Source organism: Hyaena hyaena, unplaced genomic scaffold, assembly GCF_003009895.1.
Source record: "Hyaena hyaena isolate Hyena2069 unplaced genomic scaffold, ASM300989v1 scaffold_254, whole genome shotgun sequence".
NCBI classification, from domain to species: domain Eukaryota; kingdom Metazoa; phylum Chordata; class Mammalia; order Carnivora; family Hyaenidae; genus Hyaena; species Hyaena hyaena.
The window spans coordinates 1,269,444-1,292,329 of record NW_024080890.1 but is presented as its reverse complement, the minus strand read 5'-3'; the positions used below and the strand labels follow the sequence as shown (position 1 = coordinate 1,292,329).

Genomic DNA, 22,886 nt, shown 5'->3' with positions numbered 1-22,886 from the left:
CACCATAAACCAGATTCAATCTGGCAAGTTTAACTGGGCACAGCGCCAGCATGCGGGAGACCTGGGGTCAGATTAAGAAAGCTGGAGAACCGAGGCTGACAACCACATGATCTTCAGTCAAGGGCAGGGTCCGCCCTACTGCTTGGCAAACAGCCCACCTGCGCCGAGGCTGACACAGCACCTTGCGCTGGTCCGAGAACCACTCCATCTCCTCTCAGGAGAGCACTCGGCAGGAGCGGGGGCTCCACGCTCCGCGGGCTGCCCGGCCCTGCTCCTGTTCCAGACACCGACCCCCAGACAGCACACATCCGAGATGCGCGGCGCTGGCGCTGCAGGCTCACAGGAGCCCGTCTTCCTCGTCGCCGTCACCCCTGTTCACGCTGACCGACATGAGCCACCGGCAGGACATGGGGCTGCAGGTCCCTGCCCCTCCAGACACGCTGCCCCCCAGACATCTTCCCTCTCCCGGCAAGCCAACAAAAATACAAAAACCAGAGGAGCCATGAAAACAGCTTTATTATTCTAGTTGTTTTGTTTGTCACGAAATTGGAATCTACAAAGCGGAACACCAAATGCAGGGCTTGCAATTTTCTGCTTCGAAAACTGGCAAACCCCACGGAGAATCCTAGAAAGTGCCACGTTGCTTCCGTTTCACAGTAAAAAGCCAGGCTCGGGGGAGGGGGGCGGAACGGGTTTGGACGCGGAGGTCAGCCTTCCTACACGTGTGCCCACTCGGCGGCAGGGGTGCTGGGTCCCTGCATCCCCCCTTCCTACACCGACGATTTCCCAGGCGCACAGAGTGCAGGAAACCCACCCGGAAATCATAAACAAAAAGGTGGGAAAATGTGACTACAAAAAAAATAACCTGTACTGAAGAGCAAACACCACTCAAAATGCCAAAAAGTCAAAGTGGAAGAACCATGCGATTCCTGTACCAGACGAAGGGCTCGAACGGCCGCGGTCAGGCAGTCCCCTGCTCTGCGGGGCGGCGGGTGGGCCAAGGTCATCACGTCTCCCCCACCACAGCGTAACGAACACTGCAGTAAAGGCCCCTGCCTGTAGGCACCCCCCCTCCTGTCCCGGGCACGCCCCTGCTGGTCCTTCAAGGACTTTGCCCAACCCAGCACCCCGCAGCACCCCTTGTGGGGAGGGATCCTGAGCAGCGGACACTCGGCGCTGCCTTCGGAGCAATGTCTGAGGTAAGACAAGGTGCTCGGGAAAGCACTTCAGCTTCTGCGACACAGAAGAACTGGTCTGTAAGCAAGACACCCCGCACCAAAGGCACCACGGACACTGCGGGCTCTCCCACATCTACCCATCTGCGGCGAGTGGGTAAAAACACAGACAGACGCATCAGCGACGCATCTGTAAAGCCCAGACACCAAAACCGTGCTTTTTCAGATTAAGTCGTCGGTGTTTCAGTCACAAACAATACGCTCATCAAAAATGGTTTTGCTCAATATATTTCGAAATTAGTTCCAAATGTTGCTGCTAAACATTTCCAGAAGCTGCAAAAAGCTCATCTTTACCAATCAGTGACGAATCCAGCTGATGCCCCTGGTCTTTGCACCACGGAGAGTTTGTGCAGGAATCACAAATACACGCGCCGCCTGCACCGCCTTCCGGAGAGTTCGGCTCCCGCCGGGGCTCCCAGGGCCTCACACCCCGAGGCAGGTCCAGGCTGCACGTGCGCCCCGGCCAGCTCACAGCACGGCGGCGGGGACCGAGCAGATGGTGGCGGTGGCCACCAGCGAGAGAACAGAGCCGCCCATCGGGTTTGAGGCCCAGCGCAGCAGTGGCCCCGACACCAGACAGAGCGCTACACTGTCTGGAGGGAGACGCAGAATGAGCCGTGCCGACTGCACTGCCATCCGGCGCAAGGGTTTCCCTGGAGGAGAAGCGTCTGGCGCTCCGGGAACAGCAGAGGGTTCACAGCTGCCACGCTCACTACGGGTTCCGATGTCCCCGACACAAAGAAACAGCGCTTCAGGGCGCTGGCACTGCTCACCTGTGTGTCTCTGGCTGAGCGCCACACCACAGGGCTTCCCTTCACCAGAAGGGGGCCCGAGACGTCAGGCAGAAGTGCCTGTTTGACAGCAGAAGGTTCTAGAGCCCAGGATACCCACCAGTTCTCTGGGACAGCCCATGCGAGTGCAGAGCCGGTGCAGATCTGGTGCAGACCTAACTGCCACCAAGCGTGGGTCCGCAAGGATGTCCCCATTTCTTAGGGGGAGCCGCGGGCAGGGAGGGGGCAGCAGAGCCAGCTCTGGCGCATGGGGGCCGCGGGCACGCCGGGCGGCTAGGATGGGCACTTGAGGGGCGCCTCCCCCAGCTTCAGCCTCTTGGCCTGCCCCTGGGGCCCAGGGTCCAGGGCCCGCCGCCGCTTCTGCAGCCGCTCCTCCTTCTTCCTCAGGTAGGCGCTCACGTTGTCGAAGGCGGCCTTGTAGAGCCCGCTGAAGCCAATGTCTGCGCCGGCCGCACCTGCGCAGGAGGAACGGGAACAGAAGCCGGGTGGGCCGGCGGCCGGGGCCCTGCTGCAGGGGTAACTCGCCACCACCCGGAGCTCCCGGGGGACCCACGGCACGTGCTCCGAGCCGCCCCTGCAACGCCTATCTCCCAGCGGCCACACCAGCCAGACCCAGGACTCGCTTCTAACACCACGCCAAAGCCGGGCCGTCGCCGGGAGACGAGGCGCAGGGGCTGTGGTTGCCGCCACACCGCAGCCGCCCCGCAGGGGTCCCCGCCGGCCTCCGCCAGCGGCTGCAGGGGCCAGGACCTGCAGGCAGCCCGTGCGAGCGCCCGAAGCCAGGTCCCGCCCTCGGGGCACCCGTGCTTCTCAGCACCCACGCGAGCAGCCAGGAAAGAAGTGCTGCCGTCTTCACCCACTGAGGATGGGATACCTGTTACGCAGCCACGTAACAGACGCAGACCGATCCGAGTGTCAAAGGTTGAGGAGCCTGAAAGCCACTGACCAGCCCCACTGGGTCCACCTCACCCGGGGCAGAAACCCCACAGGGCCTGTCATTCCACGCTCAGCTGGCCTGCCTTCTGCGTACCCGCCCCCCCCCCCCCCCCCCGGCACCCTCCCCCCACACCTGCACTGTGAGCAGGCTGCTGTATCTGCAGAACTTCAGGAAAACTAAGCCCACCTTGGGCCTGGCCCTCCCGGGGAATCCAGGCCCCCGCAGGGGGATGGCGAGTGTCAGGCGGGGACCAGGCTGGCAGCGTCCCCAACGCGGTCCTGCTACAGACCCACCTGACAGGGCTGGGGGGACGGAGCCCCGGCACTGCCCTCGCCCTTCCACCCTAAAAGGAAGGACGGACGGACACAGAGCCCACAAATCACCATGAGAACGCCTCCCATGGCACTACAGGTCGCCACCAGTATCACCGAAACCGAATTTACATGTGGGCCCCTCGAGTTCCAAGAACTCTGACTCCTCCCTGGGGAAGGCTTCGCCGGGGGCTTCTGCACAATCCCTCCACTCAAATGAGGCACCGGAGTCCCAATGCCTGGCCAGCAGTTGTCCCTCTGACGTGGCTGCTTCAAGTCTCTGCCCCAGAAAAGCACCATGAAGTCTCCAGAAGCTGTCTAACTAAGAGCTTGCCTTCTTCTATCGATAAGAATGAAGCACTGTTGGGGCACCTGGGTGGCTTAGTCGGTTAAGCGTCCGACTTTCGCTTAGGTCATGATCTCGCGGTTCATGGGTTCGAGCCCCGCGTCGGGCTCTGTGCTGACTGCCAGCTCAGAGCCTGGAGCCTGTTTCAGAGTCTGTGACTCCCTCTCTCTCTGACCCCCCTCCCGTGCTCACGCTGTCTCTCTCTCTCTCTCTCTCCTAGAAATAAATAAAAATATTAAAAAAAAAAAAAAAAAAAGAATGGAGCACTGCCTTGTTCCTGTAACATTCTCAGGACTAAGTGAGGCCAGCACTCAACGCTCACCACGAGCCCGTCCCCTGGCCAGGACCCCCGCTCCAACACCCCGGCCACCCTCCTCACGGGCTACAGCACCGCTTGGGGGGTGGGGGGAGGGCGGCTTCTCACCACGGCCTACCCCCATCCCTCGGCCTGGGGCTCCTACCGGGTCCCACGCTGGGCCATGAAGACCCTCGGGAGTCCCAGTGACCGTCCCCACGCCTGACCTCACGGCCAGGAACCGCTCATTCGAGGCCCGTTGAGTTGACACCACCCGGTACTGGCCCCACCCTGGGGACCTGCAAGGCAGCCCTAAAGGCAAAGGGGGGCCTCGCTCCAACTGTGACCCTAGTTCCCACGCAGCTCGCGGTCCGGGGCCGGGCTCACACCGAGCGTTCCCGCCAAGTGCGGGTGAGCTCCTTGGAGCCGTGACCAGCCGCTGCCTTCTGGAGGGTACGCAGATGCATGCCACACCGTGCCCCGCCCAGCACAGCGGCATCCTACGGTGAACCGCGCCCGGTGACCTGCCCTTGGCCGATTCTGGACGTCACCCTTAAAAGCAGGCTGCGCCCACGCTCTCACCTTCCAACATGGCCCAGTTCCCCCGGAGGTGGGCGGACAATTTCTCTACCGCGGCGTCTTCAGGAGCAGCCTGAGAAGACAACAGTGAGAGGCGCACTGAGCCGTCGCATGAACACAGCCCACTGTGCTGGCGCGACAGACATGGCCATCGTCACATCTCGTCGGGATGAAGACCCGGCACCTGAGGCCACCAGCGTGCCCTCCGCACTGGCTCGTTGAGTGTGGCCTTATCTGAGGAGCCCGGCAGACCGACACATTCCAGCTGCGGGCATTCCCTTCGCCACAACTCTGTGGATGAGGCGCCCGAAAGGGCCGGGGCAGCCCCAAAGCCCTGGGTCAGTGAGCACCCGTAAGGGACTGGACAGCCTGCATAGGGCTGGGGCTGCTTCGCCTCGTTCCGCGGGTCCCAGGAGGTTTGGGATGGGCAGGGACAGTCCCCCTTCCCGGACTGGGAGCCCGCTCAGAGGACATGCCAGGTTCACACGTCACCCATCCCACAGCCCACACCTTCTCCACACGTGGTTGCCCCAAGTCCAGGGGCCCACGTGCAAGGTCGTCAAGGACACACACCCAAAGCACATCAACTGTTGGGTCCTCTGCCAAAAGGACGTGCGATGAGGACAATCACAAGGAAAACGTGCCAATGACGGCCAGCACCCTGGGAAACAGCAGTGCAGGTGTCATGACCTGACAGCTGGCGCAGGGCACCCCGCAGGGAACCCACGTCACAAACCCTCCGGCCACGCCCCCCAAGGACACAGCCCCCAGCACCAAGACACTGCCGAGCCGGAAAGGGGCCCCGCCGTCACCCCTGCCACGCCCCCCACGCCCGCTCACCTGCCACTGGCCGCCCACGAGCCTGCAGAGCACCAGGGGCGCTTCCCGGCGGTCTTGCAGCACCCACAGCCCGCGGCCCTCCTCGAAAGCGACGTCCCACACCCGGTGCTGAAAAGCCAGCTGCTGTCTATAAACCAGCTGCCGTGCAGCGGCGTCGAGCTGGAAGATGAAGACCACGGGAATGCTTCCCGCAGACAGACAGAGAGAGAGAGAAGTTGGTTGCAGCCACCACGAGGCCCATGGGGTTTATCACTCAACACGGCCAGCTTAGCACCGCGCCCAGATCAGCCCGAAGAGACAACGCAGCCACAGCCCGCCTCTGGGCTGCAAGCTCAGAGGCTGCAAGCTCGTGCAAGGCTCAGCCCGAAGCACCTAGCCGGGCCCCGCCCAACCCGAGAGCCCTGGGCTCGGGGAGGTGCCGCAAGTCTGAGTCGCTAAGTCCCGGGTCAGCCTGTCCTGCAGCGCTGGGTCACCCCTCGGGCAGGTCAGCGGGTCCTATCCCGCCTGCCCGGCCCTCGGCGGGGCTGACTGGAGTGCGCTCTACAACTGTGTACAACCGTCAGGCGGGATTCCCTCAGGCACGAAAGGCCGGCTGCAGCCCGGAGGCGGCGAACCAAGCAGCAAGTAAAGGAGGGCCCACAGCAGGGCCCCCCCTCCTCCCGCAGGGCCCCTCCCCCCCGCCCACCCCGGAGGCCCACAGCCCGCGCGCGAGCTCACCAGTCACACAGCAGCGCCACGCAGCTGTCCTGGCTCCGGTACGCGATCCTGGAGGCGGCAAACCTCTGCAAGGGAACACGGCAACATAAATGCCCGTCAGCCTGCGGGGGACCGACTCCAGGCTACTCTGCTCAAAGTGAGATCGGGCGCAGCAAGGCTTTGACAGTTACCACTACAGCCAAGGAGGACAAAAAGAGAAAACAGCCCTTGAACTTTCTGGAAAGCAGTGAGAGAAAAGGAAGACCCGACCGGCTCCCCGTTTCACAATTCCAACATGCCATGACCCTCCGGAGAAGCCCCTCCATGGTTCTGGCCCCCCCTCCAGAGCCATCGTGTAGGCTCCAGAGCCAACAGAACTGATTAAAAAACAAGGCCAGAGAGCAACAAAAAAACACACAAAGAATTACTGACAAGACACAACGGTAGCAAGACATCCAGATGCCAGAGAAGGCACGGAGGAAAAGCCGGACTCACCAACCGGGCCTGAGGGGCGGGGCTCCAGGGAGGGAGGTGAGGACACTGAGGGGCAGGGTGCTGTCTGGTGGGAGGGGGATCTGCAGGGAGGGAGGTCAGGAGCCTGAGGGGCGGGGCGCTCCACAGCCCCTGCAGATGGTGAGGTCAGACACCCGCGGGGTCACAGTCCTCTCTCCACCTCACTGTCCCAGAGCATCAGAAGGTGCAATGAGAGCACAAATACGAAGAAGTTACCGGAAAAAATCACCCTCTATTTGCCACAGCCTCCGAGGGGAGACACTGGGGCTGCAGACACCAGAATGGGAGGTGAGCAGGTGGCCAGAGCAGCAGAGTCCGCTGCAGCCACGTGGCTGGAAGGCCACGGCCAGAGGGGTCATTGAGGCTCTGGCCCGTGCTCAGGCCTGGCCGGCCGCTCTGGGCGGGGTAAGGGCAGCAGCTACGGAGCAGTCTCAGAGGGACAGGAGAAAGCAGGCAGCCCGAGGATGAGACAGACGAGCCCCTCGCTCCCAGCGCAGGCCTCCCGCAGGCTGCCCGGGCGCCACGCAGGGGTTCCTGGGGAAGGGCAAGGCTTCCAGTGACCACACGGGCTCCGCAGGCCTGAGCGGCCACGAGAACACACTGCTCCCGCCCTGCAAGGCCCAGCAGGGCCCCGGGAAAGCCGGTGTCCCCAGGTGACCAACCTGGACCTCAGCCGTGCAGGGCACCAGCCTGGATGCGTCATGGGGTCGGGTGCCCACGAGCTCACACCCCCCCACACCCCCCGAAGGGCCACCCGCACACCCTCCCCTGAAAATCTCTTACAATCAAAGGCCCAGGTGACCTGACCGCAGGATGCACTGGCCAGCGTGTCGTCCCAGGGGTATGGGGGTGCTCGTGAGGTTAATCCGGGACAGACAAAGGGAGAGATGAGGAGCAAAGCTCTCTGCTCAAGCGTCACCTCCTTCCCACTTTCAAGCAGGACTGGGGGAGGCCTTTCTGTGAAGTGGGTGTTTGAATGCAAATGAACTGCAATCTACGTTACTTCCGGACACGACCAGGCACCTCGAGGCCACAAGTCCTCCCAGGCAGGGACACGTCTGCGCTGACGGCCAAGATCTGTCTGCAACGCAGAGGCGGTCCCGGCCGCAGGGCCCCGGGACTGGAGGGGCGCACACAGGCTCCAATAAGCCCGAGGCGGAAGTGGGTCGGTACCTTGTCAGCCGGGGGCTCCGCCGGCCCCTGCAGGCTGGTCAGGTGACAGCAGTGCAGCTCCCGGCCGCTCGGGTGCTCCCAGAGCCTCAGCGTGCGGTCCTGCACACAGCCACACAGCAAGGACAGGTCAGCGCGCGCGTGGCGCCCAGGCCCTCCGCTCGCAGTCGCGCCAACCGCTAGGAAAACACACGGCCCCCACGTGGCAAAAGGGGCGAACACAGGACAACCTGTCACATACCGACATCACAGACCACGGCTGCCGTGCTGGAGTTGGAAGCACGCACACACGGGCACACACGCACACCCCACGCACACACACATGGGCACACACGGGCATGGGCACACAACCCCCGCGCACGCATACACAGAGTTCCGATACCCACCTACCCACCAGTCATGGGGATTAAGAGTGTTTGCAGAAAGGCGGACTCCTAACACCACCTTCAGATGCTCCCCTCCAGGACGGAGAGACACAGAACGTGAACACGAGGGGTGGGTCCGGAGGCGAAGCCAGCGCACACAGGGCAGGAGAGCGCACGGGAAAGTGTGGCCTCGTGTTTCTCAATCCCCCCTGTTCTCCGGACACTCGGGGTGGGAGTTAAAAGGGCAGAGAGCCGGGGGCACCTCGAGGGGGCGGTGGGAGCCACTGCCTTTTGTCACTGTGGGTCTCACGGCAGAATCTGACTTTGTAAGTATGTGTTTCTAATAACAACAAAACCAGGGGTGCCGGCCTGGCTCGGTCAGTAGAGCACACACCTCTTGACCTCAGGGTTGTGAGTTTGAGACCCACAATGGGCGCAGAGATTCCTTAAAAAACAAAACTTTAGGGGCCCCTGGGGGGCTCAGTCGGTTAAACGTCCAACTTCGGATCAGGTCATGATCTCACGGTTTGTGGGTTCGAGCCCCACGTCGGGCTCTGTGCTGACAGCTCAGAGCCTGGAGCCTGCTTCAGATTCTGTGTCTCCCTCCCTCTCTCTCTCTCTCTGCTTCTCCCCCAGCTCGTGCTCTGACTCCGTCTCTTTCAAAGATAAACGTTAAAAATTTTTTTAATTTAAAAAATTTAAAAAAATAACACTCTGCGCGGGGTGGGGCGCGCAGCAAGCAGTGCTCTCCCGCATCTTCAAACAGGCTCGTAAGCAACCCGCGGGACCCGGCAGAGCTAGTGCCCAGACCGAAGGTGTTCGCTGTACGTTTCTACGTGCTTGAGGGCTTGTTTCATTACGGAAAAGACCGGCAGGTGCAGGCCCGGCAGAGCTCACAAAACCAGCCACAAAAAGAACTGCGGCCATACCTGCCTCCTTCCCTTTGCTCCCACAGGACCGAGCACAGCCGGGGGGCCAGGAGGGGACAGAGTCAGAAACCAGAACACAATCGTGGGGAAGGCACGAAGGACAGCCGCACAGACGGCGGCCAGGGGTCTGCAGGCGGCGGGGAGCCGGGTTCCTGGCCACAAGCGCTGGCGCGGGAGGGCCAGGAGCCCAGGCACCCATCCCATAAAATGCTAAGGGGCAGGAAAGAGAGGAGGTGGGACAGGACAGGGCTTCTGGAAAGAAAGGAAGAATCAGATGCCATCAGTATCTCAAAACCTTCACTCGAGCAAAAACTCCTCCTCAGAGCAAAGCCTCTGATGGCTGAATGATCTTCAGGTCCCACCTTCCGGACAGAGAAGTTTTCTCTACTAGTCAAACCCCCCACTGAGGCTAGGTGCTCCCCTGAGGGACAGGGTGAGGGACAGGCAAGGTGAAGTGGGGCAGTAAGTCGGGGGAACCCAGGTGCCCCCAGGAATCGGGGACTGTTGTACCTGAGGTTACAGTGCTATTCCAGGTGTGATGACAGCCCTGAGAACCGATTGCTCACACTCCGTTCCAGGGCAAGGTGCACATGCATGCACACGCACACACGCACACACATCCCAGGGCCAGACACACACACACACACACACGCACACACACACAAGAGCAAGACTCGCATGCGCGCACACACGCACACACATATCCCAGGGCAAGACACACACACACACACACAGACACACACACACACACACCAGAGCAAGACACACGCGCGTACGCACACATATCCCAGGGCAAGACAGACACACACACACAGACACACACACCAGAGCAAGACACACACGCGCGTGCGCACACATGCACACATATCCCAGGGCAAGACATACACACACACACAGACGCACACACCAGAGCAAGACACACGTGCGCGCGCACACACGTACACACACATCCCAAGGCAAGCCAGACATGCACGCACGCGCACACACACACCCCCGAATGCAAGCCCGTAGGGAGCCGACCTGGGTCAGCGCCAAAATTCGGGAAACAAGCACCACCTAGTGGACGACAGCCAAGACCAAGAGCACAACAGAGCAAAAGGGGAGCTGGTGGCCGCAGGACCCGGGACCAGCCCCCGGCCCCAGCCCCCAGCCCCACGGCCCCTGCAGGGGTGCCCACGGTGCTCACCACACGCACTCACCCCGGAGGAGGACAGCAGCAGCTCGGGGTGGCCGGGCACCACCAGGATGCGGCTCACGAACCTGCAGTGAGGGAAGCAGAGGGTGAGCCGAGTTCCGGGGCGCTGCTGGAGCATCCGCCCGGCCCACGATCGTCCGTCTTCCCCGCCCCGCCCCTCTCCTCTCTTGCCTGCCCCAAGGCCATCTCCCACCCCCCCACCCCCCCAGCCCCAGCGAAAGCTAAGGAGGGACCACAGGGAGCTGGACAGTGCTGAGCAAGCTGGGGGCGCACAGCGCGTCTTTCTCAGGGCCAACAGCACAGCAGCCTGCAGGCCGGAGCCGCGTGGCTCAGCCCAGCCCAGCCGTGCTCCCCACCCTGTGCTCCCCACCTTGGCCCTGCTCCCCAGTCTGGCCTATTCCCCACAGCCGCGCTGCTGGAAAGGTCCAGGAGCTTCTATGCGGCTGCTCCCGCTGCCCCGCCACAGCCGAGACCTTCCCTGCAGGTTCGTGACGATGGGAGCCGTGGGCCGGCAGGCAGACCCAGACCCACCGTCCTTCAGCCTGCCGTCCCCAGAAGCCCGCCGTGGGGCCCGGCCCGCCCTGCGAGGGAGGCGGCCTTCCCGCCAGCTGTACGGTGGTCCCCAGCACTCCCCCCGCACAGGACAATCCATCACAGATGCCGGGACTCACACCCACGACTCGAGAGGAAGGGGGTGGAAACCAGATTCCACAGACTTTACACCAAAGTCCTAAAAACCTGTTAGTACGCGGGGCGCCCGGCTGGGTCAGCAGGCGGAATGTGCGACTGAATTTCAGGGTTGTGACTTCTCGACCCCGTGCTGGCTGCAAAGAGGACTTAATATTTTTTTCATCTACTTCTACCACTTACACACTCACTGAACTACTACCGAGCACCTGCTGCGTGCCGAGCACCTGCTGCGTGCCAGGCACTGTGCTGAGGGAGGGAGGCAGCAGCAAGCACAGCCCATGGAGGCCGTCCCTCCGGTAGCCGGCGGAGCCGGGCCGGCCACAGCCCAACAGAAGCACGGCACCAGCCATGCCACGTAAATTCGCGAGGGACCCCATTCAGAGTTAGACACAGACGGGAGCCCCTGATGCTACTCTTCAACTTGGTAACACCCAAAACGTTACCACCTCAACACACACTCGAAAAATTAGTAACAAGCTATTTTTCTGTTCTTTTCTCGTACGAAGTCTTCAAAATCAGGTATTTTACGCTAACAGCATACTTTACTTCCGACACCCAGGCTCGTGGTTCCTGTCTGCACAGTGCAGGCTAAGAGCAAAGCAGAGCAGGACAGGATGAGGGAAGAGGGCCTTCCTGAGAAGGCAGGTGGCATCCAGCTGGACACGGAAGAAGAAGAGAGCCCGGAGGACAGCTCTCCCAAGTGGGAAGACCAAACACAGCACATACAAAGGTCCTGGGGCAGGAGTGTGCTAGGTGGGGTCAGGTGGACAGCAGACCCCACTGAGAAACAGCAACAGAGTAAGGGCCCGAGGCCTTGCAAGTGTAACCCTGGACGCTGCATTACTAAAGAGCTGCAGCAAAGCCCAACGAGCTGTCGGGAGCTACAAACCCGGGTACCATCCACCTTCTCAGAGGTCACTCTTTACACCCCGTTCAAAATCAAGGAAATGGGAGAGACCTCAGAATTGAGTTACATCATTCCATTGTCTTCCGTGGCCTCAAATAACGTACTTTATTTTTTTTTTTTTTAATTTTTTTTTAATGTTTTATTTATTTCTAGGAGAGAGACAGCATGAGTAGGGGAGGGTCAGAGAGAGAGGGAGTCACAGACTCTGAAACAGGCTCCAGGCTCCGAGCTGGCAGTCAGCACAGAGCCCGACGCGGGGCTCGAACCCACGAACCGCGAGATCATGACCTAAGCGAAAGTCGGAAGCCTAACCAACTAAGCCACCCAGGCGCCCCATCAAATAACGTACTTTAAAACACCACAGCTGTGCTGACAGCTTGGCGCCTGGAGCTGCTTCAGATTCCGTGTCTCCCTCTCTCTCTCTGCCCCTCCTCCACTCACACTCTGTTGTGCGAGCATGCGCTCTCTCAAGAATAAACCTTTAAAAAAAATTTATTTTTAGGGGCGCCTGGGTGGCTCACTTGGTTAAGCGTCCAACTCCGGCCCAGGTCATGATCTCACAGTTTGTGGGTTCAAGCCCCACGCCAGGCTCTGTGCTGACAGCTCAGAGCCTGGAGCCTGCTTCTGATTCTGGTCTCTCTCTCTCTCTGCCCCTCCCCTGCTCATTGTCTCTCTCTCTCTCAGAAATAAATAAAACATTAAAAAAATTTTTTTTAAATTTTTTTTTTAACAAAAGACTGAAGCAAATGAAACTAAAGGCTCTCCCGAGAGCACACTGTATTTAGCCTTGGCCCCGAGAAGAGCGGCATTCATCAGAGATGCCTCCCTTCCAAAACATCAAAATGCAATTCCAGGAAGAGACCTCACCTGCCATAGAAAAGAGGTCACAAAGGTAACACCACTGCCCAGGTTCAGAGACCAGTAAAATCCTGGACTCCTCAATTTACCAAAGTATGTCCCCCAAACACACACGCCTCAACCACCGCTGGGCACATGTCTGTGCTGAGGAGTGTTCCAGAAACAGGCCCTGGCCTGGAGGCCAGCCTGGGGACCACTGGTGGGCGCTCACGGGCGGGAGGCGGCGGGCCTGGAGGAAAGGCCTCGCACAGCGAGTGCCAGCCTGGCTCCCGTGGGCAGCGTCACCACCAACATCTGCAGTGCCCTCGCGCTGGAGCCTGAGACCCCAGTGCCAACCAGAAAACCAGTCCCCGAAACACAAGGGAAGGGAAGGAGGAGGAGAAGGTTCCGGAGCCCCAGACAGAAGCAAGTGCCGAACGGGGCCTCGCCAGGGAACAGCCCTGGGCAGCACTGCACGCGCGGGGCGGTCCCTCTCCCACAGGCCCGGCCGCAGAGCCGGCGCCCTGCTCCCCGAGCTTCCCGCCGTGGGGCAGGAAGGGGACTCACTCCGTGTGTCCGAGGCAGAAGGACTCGATGCTGTGCGGCGCCGCTGCCCAGCTCACCCGAATCTTCTCGTCCCGGTCGGCGGTGAGGATGTAGCGGTCGTCGGGACTCACGGCCTGCGCCAGGTGGTGAGAAGGGACAGACCTGCAGGTGAGGACCCGCTCGCCGCTCGCCGCTCGCCACCAGGCGTCCTCACGCGCACACCGCCTGCACCAGCCCTCGGCCTCCAGCCCCGGCTCCCCCTCCTCTCCCTCCTCCGTGTGTCCCCGTGGCCACCCAGTCACCAAGTCCCGGTGGTTCTTCCCTCGAGGACCCCTCCCTCGTTGTCCCCCCCCATGGCCTCGGGTCCCACCGAGCCCCACCTGCCACTAGCGGCCCCCAGCCCTCACTGGGCCCCTGGGTGGGGCCGCGCATGGCTGAGGGGCTGGAGGGCACGGAGGCCGGTAAGAACAAGCTCAGGCCTGGAGATCGTGCCTGCTCCTCCCACGCCCCCGCCACCTGGCACGCACCCGGCTGTCCCTCACTTCTGGGCCCACCTGATGCCTCCTCACCGGCCCGTCTGCATCCGCTGTCTGCTTCACCTTCCTAATAAATCCCACTCCTGAAGGCCGCCTGCCCACCAGCCCTCAAGTGTGCAGCGCTACTGCTGAACCGAAACCCCCGCCAGCCGGGCTCGCAGACGCCCTGCTCTGCCCCACCTGACTGCAGCACGTCACCCACGTACCACATCCAACAGCATCGACAGGTGCCCAAGTTCAAGCTTGCCGCTTCCCTGTGGCTCCAACACCGAAAAGGAGTAAACGTCTCCAGACTTGTCTGCCACGAGAAGTTTCTCCTCGGAGGCCGTGAAGGTCAGGGCCGTGCACCTCCTCACCACGGTCCTGGAAGGCCAGAGACGCCCACGGTCGGCTTGCACGGTCAGCACGTGAAGGGCCGACAGGCCTGCAAGCCGTGCGTTCTTCAGACACGCGTCGGCTCCTCGCCCGGCATCTCCCCTCCCAGGTACCAAGGCGGTGCCAAAAACGCACAGCAACGAAGAGACGGAAACAAAGCCAATGTCCTAGAAACATCTCACTGTGAAACGGTATGTCTGCTTTCGTGACGGAGGATCGGGGTGGTGGATATCTAGCCGTCCAGCACGAGGTCCTCTCGGTTTGCTGCGTGTTTGAACATTAAGCCAACAGATGTTGGGGGACCTGCTCCTCGAACCCAACACCCCTACTGCGCGTGCTGAGGAAGGAAATGGTCAGCTGCGCAAAACAGCCAACACGCTCTGGGCAAAACCACGGGCACACACAGCACTAGGCCCCCACCCTGGGGGCGTCCGCAAGGACACCAACTCCACACCCTGCCTGGGGCCCTGCCATGCGGGAACCCCACCCGCGCTGCTCCTGCGTGGGCATAACAGCCTGAAGACGGTGTGCGGCACCTCTCGGCCTCCCCTTCCCGCAGGCGTGGCCCGGCACGCGGCCAGGAAGGTCCAAGCCCCGGGTCAGGCTGCACGAAAGTTCACACACTCATCCATTCAAACCTAATTGGGTCACATCTGGGGGTTGGAAGGTGGTTCAATACTGTGCCAGCCTGAGAAACACTACGGCTCCCGCCGCACGCACGTACGCACACACGCCTCCTCATCTGGGGTCGGGTCGTCCAGCGTCTTGCCTACTCTCGGGGACGGGTCTTTGCAGCTCCCCCGCCCTGCCCCCCGCCCTCCCGGTTCACGTCCTTGCCCCCGCCCGCCACACGGCAAGGACCGCACTTCTGCTTCTCTTAGGTACCACCTGCGCCACTGCTTTGCACACGGACATAACCTACACTCCCGGCCCCGCCCCCCTTTGCCCCAGAGGGGATGCACGTGGACCCCTCGGCTACCGGCTCCCTGCAGCCGCAGCTCCACATGTCAGCCGGAAACGGAAACTCAAAGAAGCCACGTCTCCAACACGAGAACCGAGCGAGGACACAGCTTCTCGGGGGCAGAGGGACCAAGGGACAGAAAATGCAGGGCCGAGGGCCACCAGCAGCAGCCGCGCCTCCTCCTCCGCCTGCCAGGGGAGCTAGGAAGGGTGAGTGAGGACAGAAACGTGGAGAAAACCAGACAAAAGACAAGGAGGCCCCGGGCAAGATGCATCAGCACCCTCCCACCGCTGCGACTCACACGCCGCCTCGGTGCGTCCCAACGGGGGACTGCGCAGCCGCCTCGCAGCCCCTTCCTAGGCGGTGGCCCGGGCCGGTCCTGCAGGACTCACACGGGCACCCCAGCACCTCCCCGCTTCCCACTCGGCCCAGCTCCACAATCCTGTCCCTCAGTCTTCTGCCAGCAGGTGGGGGGCTTCTAGCTTCTCAGGCTAAGTCAGGCTTCGCAAGGACTCCAGGACGCACAGAGCGGATGGAGGGGCTGCGGGGGCAGGTCACGGGACAGGACACGGTGGGTTGGCCACTTTGCCCCACCTGTCCTCGGGGTCTCTCCTTTCCCTCCAGAGAGTCACTGGGTGCACAGCAGGGTGTTCCTGTCCTCACAGCCCCAAGGCCAGCCCGGCCCCACCCCTGGGCCACTATCCTGTTCTGGCAGCTGAGCCCTAGGATGCCCCTGTGGGCTGGGGCCCGCCCAAGCCCCCTCCGGAAAGCCGCGCCAAGCCCTGCAGCGCCCTGAGGATGCCAAGCCCCCCGACAGCACACACCTCCAGCAGCCAGACAGCTTCGAGCACACGATCTCATTTCCCGGAGCGCTGCCTCTGCGCGTACTTGTACTATTTCAATACACATACCTCCCGAAATCGTGGGACGTGTTACATAACATTTCTCACCAAATATTCCGTGTCACCCCGAGTGTCCTCATTTTGGATTCAGAAAACCTGTTCTCAGTTCCAGGCCTCTGTCATCTTGAACAGAAACCTTTAAAACAATCACTGCTGCCCTCGATTTCCATCTGGGCTTTTCCCCAAAACCCTCTGCTGGAGAGCTCCGAGCTGTGAGCGAGTCCTGGTCAAATGCGCGAGTCCAGGACACTCCCAAGACTGATCTGAAGGTCAAGGATGGTATTCTTCTGAGGAAGGGGCCCATCGGTCCATGCCCCCTCCACCCCCACCCTGCGCAATGGCTCCTGGACCAGGCAGCACCACACCTTGTGCTGCATTCAGGGAAAATCCGTAGGAAGAGGCAACGTGAGAAACACAGACCCTGGGACCGCCACGTGACCCAGGCCATGCCCTTCACTCCGTGGCTGATGCAGAAGGGACGGGGTTCCACAGTGTCCTAACTCCCAGCAAGCGCCATCTGCTACGCACGACGCAAGGGGCCCTGCACACCTAACGCACACATTTGCAGCACAGTTATTTGTTGGCATCAACATAAAAACCAAGAGCCAAAAATCAAGTTTTCAAATTTAAAAAAAAGTAAAAAATAAAAAACCCAAGAGCCCAAATATAATTAAAGAGGGAAAGAAAACCAGACACCAGACACTGCCTACTGACATGTTACTGCCCACCCCGCGGGCTCCTAGATTGTCACATGAAGATAATCTGACAAAACAAAATCACAGCACCTTCCCCTCAAACACCCACAAGCCACAGTGCGGAGGGAGCCCCAGCACGAGCGCACACATACACGCGCACGCACACACCCCCCTCTGTACCTGAACACCCACCCCGGGGCTTCACACTCCAGAGACCTCGCCCTGCACTCCCTGACTGCACGACGGCCGCAGGGGCCCACCGGCACTGAAGAGAGAGTTCTAGATTCCTCCTTCCAGACATGCAGTCGCCACAAGCCCTTCGGGAATGGCCGGGGCCACGGGACTTGCCCTTCAGTCAAGGAGCACACAGCGGGCTGGCACCCCGAGTTCAGGGGGCAGGGCTACCCTGAGCAGGGGTGCACACCCCAAGGTAGAGGGCCACCTGGAATTTGCCTTTTCGCTCTTCTCTTAGAAAATAAGATGAAACAGGTCTCTAAAAAGCACAGCTGTCAGGGACACCTGGGGGCTCAGTCGGTCAAGTGTCTGACTTAGGCTCAGGCATGATCTCAGGGTTCATAAGCTCGAGCCCCACATCGGGCTTTCCGCTGTCAGCACAGAGCCTGCTTTGGATCATCCGTCTCCCACTTTCTCTGAGCCTCTCACACGTGCATGTGTGTGCACTTTCTCTCCAAAATAAAATAAATATTTTTTTAAAAATAAAATAAAAAGCGGAGTTGTCCCTAATACAGATATGAGCCAGTTACCAACTGAAATTCCTTAACTTTGGGGGCGCCTGGGGAGGGGGGGCTTCAGTCAGTTAAACAACTGACTTCAGCTTGGGCCATGATCTCATAGTTCAGAAGTTCGAGCCCCGCGTTGGACTCTGCTGACAGCTTGGAGCCTGGAGACTGCTTCGGATCATAAGCTTGGAGCCCCTTCCCCGCTCATGCTCTGTCTCTCTCTCAAAAATAAATATTAAAAAAAAAAAAAATCCCTTAACCTTAGTTGCTGGATAGTTCAACATGTACATAAATTCCCTTGTTTCTCCCTTCCTGTCAGAGGACAGTGAAGCCGAGCAGCCTCGGGGAGGCACAGAGGAGGGGACAGAGGCTGGCTCTGCTCCGGGTGGGGGTTCCGTCCCTGTCACAGACATCAAAAGGACCCCAGGCTTCTCCTGCTGGAGGAAGCAGAGAACCCCCACTGTAGGAGCAGCAATTAAGCATGCCCAGGGCTGTGTCACCATCACCCACCTCCTCTAAGCCCTCGAAGTCACAAAACAAGGAAGCCATCAGAATGCACTGCTCCCTCCCTTTTAGGGAGTGACAGAGCCCTCCAGAGGGACAAATAAGGCCGAAGGACACCCTCCCCCATCGACACCAAGCTCCCACACATTCTTCACATACTCAGGAATCAGGGCACTAACTTTACACCCTGCCAAGTTCATGGGTGGCACGGACGCCTCCCGCTCTCAGGGCGCTGCTGATATTCTTCATCTGTGGCCCCTCGAGGCTGGAGCGCGGGAGGGTAGGACGCCACGGCGGCCAGGGCCACACACTCCGGAGCCAGAGTGACCGGGCTCAAGGCCCGCTCTGCTCTCTGCGCTGATGATGACCGGTTTCCAAACCCTGGACCAGGATGTGGCTGAGAGCAAGCCCCCCTCCCGCCATTACATAGGGCTGTTTTGAGGATTCAATCGGTTAACACGCGTCAGGCACTGAAAACAGCACCTGGCACAGAGCTGACACTATGTGTGAGCTGCTTATTACTAGGTCACTGTCGCTATTGCTACGGGCATGCAAGTAAGCGGTGCGTTCAACATCATAATTATTCAATGTTAGCATTTCATACCTGACACTCAGACATTGCCATGGTTTTGTACGGAAAAGAATCAGACGCTTACTGTCATCAGTTAAAGCAAAATAGCTGCCGGACTTGGAGAAGGTGGCCGCCAGAATCGTGTCACTCCCCTTATCCGCGGGCTGCCCGGCCTCCCTGAGGAACAGAGCACAGGAAGATTAGGGCTTACGTGAGTCAGCGAGGCTGCTTTCCTGCGGGCTAGCCCTGGCCATCGAGGAAACGAACAGAGATAGAAATGGTAGGAGAGTCACATAACCAGAATACAAAGACCTATCAAGAGGACGGGGGAGGTTCAGAACAGCTGCAATTTTTGAGGAATAAACCTACTTACACAGGGAAAAAAAAAAAAAAATCACTCAGCACACACACCAGAATCCAAAGAGCCGAACTGGAAAGACGCTCAGAGATCACGTGACCCACTCCCTCACGGACATGAAGGGACCTAAGACTACTGCCAAGGATTCTACATATTTTTTTAAAAATGAGCCACAAGACCAATTCTACTAAAAAAAAAAAAAGGCCATACAAAATTATCACATTCTGCTTTCCTTCTCTTTCAATGAACTAAAAAGCTAACTTCATACACCTGCCTTCAAGGAATTTAAAATTCCAGTCTATTTTGGGGCACCTGGATGGCTCAGTCGGTTAAGCATCTGACTTTTGACTTCAGCTCAGGTCATGATCTTGAGGTTCGTGAGTCTGAGGTACAGAGCCTCAAATTCACTGAGGGTACAGAGCCTGTGTGGGATTCTCTCTCTCCCTCTCTCAAAATAAATAAAAAAATAAAACATTAAAACTCCATTGTATTTCAAGATGACCATGAAAGAGTTAATTACTGAGAAAAACTAATTATAAATACTTAGAAAAATCCTAATATCCTTAATGCCAAACTTAAAAGTTAGTTCCACATTTCTTTCCTGAGGTGGTACCTGGTTTATCCACACAGCAGGATAAACGGAAATGAAGAATTCAGGGGCGCCTGGGTGGCTCAGTCAGTTGAGCGTCCAACTTCTGCCCAGGTCATGATCTCACAGTTCGTGAGTTCAGGCCCCACGTGGGGCTTGCTGTTCTCAGCACAGAGCCTGCTTTGGATCTTCTGTCCCTCTCTGTCCCTCCTCTGCTTGCACTTTCTCTCTCAAAAATAAATAAAACATTAAAAAAAAAGAGAAGAAAAAGGAAATGAAGACTTCAGTAAGACAACAATTAACCTCTCAGGCTACCCTGTCCCGATAACTCCAGCCATGATCAGGCCTAAAGAGGCTCCCCCATTACCTCACCCTTGACTTTCTTGGGCCTTCTCTGCTGCCGTACTGCAGTCATATGTGAAGAGGATGTCATCATCACTAAGGAAAAACAGATTTTTTAAAAAGCACTTTATTAATAAAAACACAGGCTTTTTCCTGGAACATAAATAATCTCATACTCATTAAATTAAGGGTCCTATCAGGGCGCCTGAGTGGCTCAGCTAGTTAAGCGTCTGACTCTTGATTCCAGTGCAGGTCATAATCTTATGGTTTCTGAGTTTGACCCCCGCAATCAGGCTCTGCACTGACAGTGTGGAGCCTGCTAGGGATTCTCTCTCCCTGCCCCTCCCCTGTTCATGTTCTCTCCCTGGCCCCCTCTCTCAAAATAAACAAACAAAAGAAAAAAAGAAAATCAGTCCAAGACGGTTATGTCAGAAGAAATTATGTTGATGCTTTTGGGGGAGTTTCTTGCATGCAAATTTAAAATTGCCACCTTTTAGGGGCACCTGGGTGGCTCAGTCAGTTAAGCGTCCGACTTCGGCTCGGGTCATGATCTCACGGTTCGTGGGTTTGAGCCCCGCGTTGGGCTCTGTGCTGACAGCTCAGAGCCTGGAGCCTGTTTCGGATTCTGTGTCTCCCTCTCTCTCTGACCCTCCCCTGCTCACACTGTCTCTCTCAGAAAGAAGTAAAACATTTTTAAAAATTTTTTTAAATAAATAAAACTGCCACCTTTTAAAAAAGTCTCAACTACCCAAGAAAGCTCCCATGGTTGCCAAGCACCTGCCAGTATCAGAGTCACCACCCATCTTCCCTCAAGACCCTAAGCTCTATTCAGTTTAGGCCCATGCCCCCCTTCCAGTGCGCGGCATAGACAAGACACAGCCTTTAAAGTGACTGCACTCACTCTTCTTCCACCAAACACTAGCGTAGATCACTTCATGGCACAAACCTTGCCACCAGCACATTCCCTCAAAAGGCATAGACTAAAGCAAGCATAGCAAGGGTAATAAACCCATGTCTCCCAGTACCATGTGTTAGACACCAGGAGTCTCCAAAACAAAATAGTCTGGAATGTACCACAGGCTTATCAGCAAATTCTTTATGAAAACTGAATTTAACACTGAAATGGATTTAGCGGAGAGTACACCGTCTGTTTCTATTCTGAATCCTAACTACCCTAGGAAAGGAACAGGGGCCGCAAATGACCATTAATACCCATGAGGCTCCTGGGGCAAGACTATTTGATCAACACTTATTGCTAAAAAAAATCTCCGGGTGCCGTGTAAGCAGGTGCGTGCAGTCAGGGAAAGCAAAAGCAGGACCGTGTGAAGGGGCGCAGGGGAGGTGCGCGCGGTGGCGGGTAAGGCCGGAGCCCCCGAAGAACAAGAGCGGGGTCTACGGCTGCGGGCCAGGGGGCAGGCGCCCACAAAGAGACGGAGGCGCGAGGAGGGCGCCCGGGACTCCGTCCCAGCGCGTCCCCCGAGAGCAGGGCACCCCTCACGAGGGGGGTAGAGGCCGTCTTCCTCGTCGGGCCCCAGAGCCGGTGTGGCCACGACCCCGAAACCGCGCAAAAGTCAGGGCCCGGCCCGCGTCACCTCACGTGACCCGCCCGGGCAGCGACCTGAAGCGCCCGGCGCCGCTCGGGCCAAGCGCACGGGGCCCCAGGCCGAGGGCGGGTCTTGAGAGGAGGCGCGGGCAGAGGCGGCGGCGAGGGCGCGGCTCGCCCGGGGTCCCCCCCAGTGCGGGCACAGCCCCCGGAGGCGTGAGGGGGTCGGGCCCTCCAGGCCCCACCGCGCGCCGGCAACCCGGGCTCCCCGCTCCAGCCCCAGCCCCTCACCTGCTCGCAGTGGAGGCGGCCAGGAAGCGGCTGCCGCCCCGCACCACCAGCGTCTGCCCGCACAGAGCCAGCCCCGCCGAACCCGCCATGCGCCCGCCCGCCGCGCCACCCCCCACGTGCGCCGCCGAGAGCCACTTCCTGCCGGCGCCGAACAATGACGTCACGCAGGGCGCCGCGGAGGGAACGCCCGGCCCGCCCCCGCGGCGGCGGAGGCCCTGGGCATGCGCAGAAGGTGTTTTCTGCTTCCTTTTCCCCCCCGCCCCACCCCCCTCACCTCTCGGCGGGCCAGGGTCCGTTGCTGGTCGGTTTCGGGCGGTGGGAATGCTCGCTTGCTGAGCCTTGCTCCTTGCCTCCACACTGGGCAGGGCCGGTTCTGGATCTTTCTCCGCTGCCGCTGGGGACTTGGTCCTGCCGGTACCGGCTGGGCTCTTCATAGCCGCTCCTTCCAGAGGTGGGTGCGTGTGAGCTCCCCACCCGCGTCCCGGGTGGCGTCGGCGCGTCCGCGGGGCCGGAGCCTACGCCCCCTCCGAGTCCACCCAGGCCCCCCCCCCATCATTCCTGCTGTCTATACGTGCACACTATTTCAGCATCAATGTGACGTGCTGATATCTTAGTACCTAACGTCTTTAGCATATTATCCCAAAACCCCAACTCAAATTTCGGTTCTGTATAATTTGGCTGGTTTGATGTTGTTAATGTAGCTACTAAAGTTATAACCTCTCTGAAATGTACAAAACAAGGAGAGCATGTTAATCATTTACAGCTTGGATGAAAACGGAGAGCCATTTGGTTTTGTACCATTAAGTTGGTAATTTTCTCCAAGGAGCCTGCTGTGTTGACAGTAACTGTTACAGTAACTGTTACTAGTAACTGTGTCTGTTATCCGTTGTCATAATGATACATAGTAAATACATAACAAGTAACACATAACAAATTTTGTGGCCTAAAACAGTAATCATTTATTTAGCTCACAGTTCTGTGGGCTGGCCATTTGGTCTGGTCTCAGCTGGGTGCTGCTTCTGGTGCTGGCTGGCACCAGTGTTTTCCTGGTCTTTGCCCATGTGCCCGGGGGCTGCCTCCTGGGGGGAAGGGAACGAGCTGGTCTAGGATGGGCTGGGACAGCTCGTCTCTGTGTCATCCCTCAGGCGGCCACTGGGGCTTGTTTACATGGCGGGCACATTCAAGAAAAAGCCCACAGGCCTTGTGGGGTCCACATGGGGGACTGGTGCGCTGTTGCTTCTGACACAACCTATTGGCCAAAGCAACACACAAGGGGGCTCAGTCGGTTAAGCTCAGG

At 59.1% G+C, this 22,886-nt stretch overlaps 1 protein-coding gene across 5 annotated transcripts; it reads right to left on the bottom strand.

Annotated features, from left to right (window-relative positions):
- Positions 1–1,445: 1,445 nt before the first annotated feature.
- On the bottom strand, positions 1,446–22,468 carry WDR4 (WD repeat domain 4). Of its 5 annotated transcripts, none has more exons than XM_039245465.1 (11): positions 21,864–22,468; positions 19,781–19,851; positions 18,552–18,643; positions 13,925–14,081; positions 13,204–13,316; positions 10,207–10,267; positions 7,717–7,815; positions 6,052–6,116; positions 5,335–5,518; positions 4,498–4,567; positions 1,446–2,481 (listed from the first exon to the last, which is right to left on the bottom strand). In XM_039245465.1, the coding sequence occupies exons 4-11, from the start codon at positions 13,937–13,939 to the stop codon at positions 2,300–2,302; spliced, it is 789 nt and encodes a 262-aa protein (XP_039101396.1). In that variant the 5' UTR covers positions 13,940–14,081; positions 18,552–18,643; positions 19,781–19,851; positions 21,864–22,468; the 3' UTR covers positions 1,446–2,299. The 5 variants fall into 5 exon arrangements, with proteins under 5 accessions (XP_039101396.1, XP_039101393.1, XP_039101398.1 ...); XM_039245462.1 differs by having other exon boundaries at positions 18,500–18,643; positions 19,786–19,851; positions 21,864–22,129; XM_039245467.1 differs by lacking the exon at positions 21,864–22,468 and adding an exon at positions 21,590–21,687 and having other exon boundaries at positions 18,500–18,643; positions 19,786–19,851.
- Positions 22,469–22,886: the final 418 nt, after the last annotated feature.

What these genes read in the sequence shown, in the direction of transcription:
- WDR4 (XM_039245467.1), bottom strand. Translation starts at nt 21,678, where the DNA reads ATGGCGGGTTCGGCGGGGCTGGCTCTGTGCGGGCAGACGCTGGTGGTG. An exon ending in TGTCGATGCTGTTGGATGTG is followed by an intron (nt 13,317 to 13,924) that starts GTACGTGGGTGA and finishes CACCTGGCGCAG; the next exon opens with GCCGTGAGTCCCGACGACCG. An exon ending in CGGAGCCCCCGGCTGACAAG is followed by an intron (nt 6,117 to 7,716) that starts GTACCGACCCAC and finishes GTTCCCTTGCAG; the next exon opens with AGGTTTGCCGCCTCCAGGAT.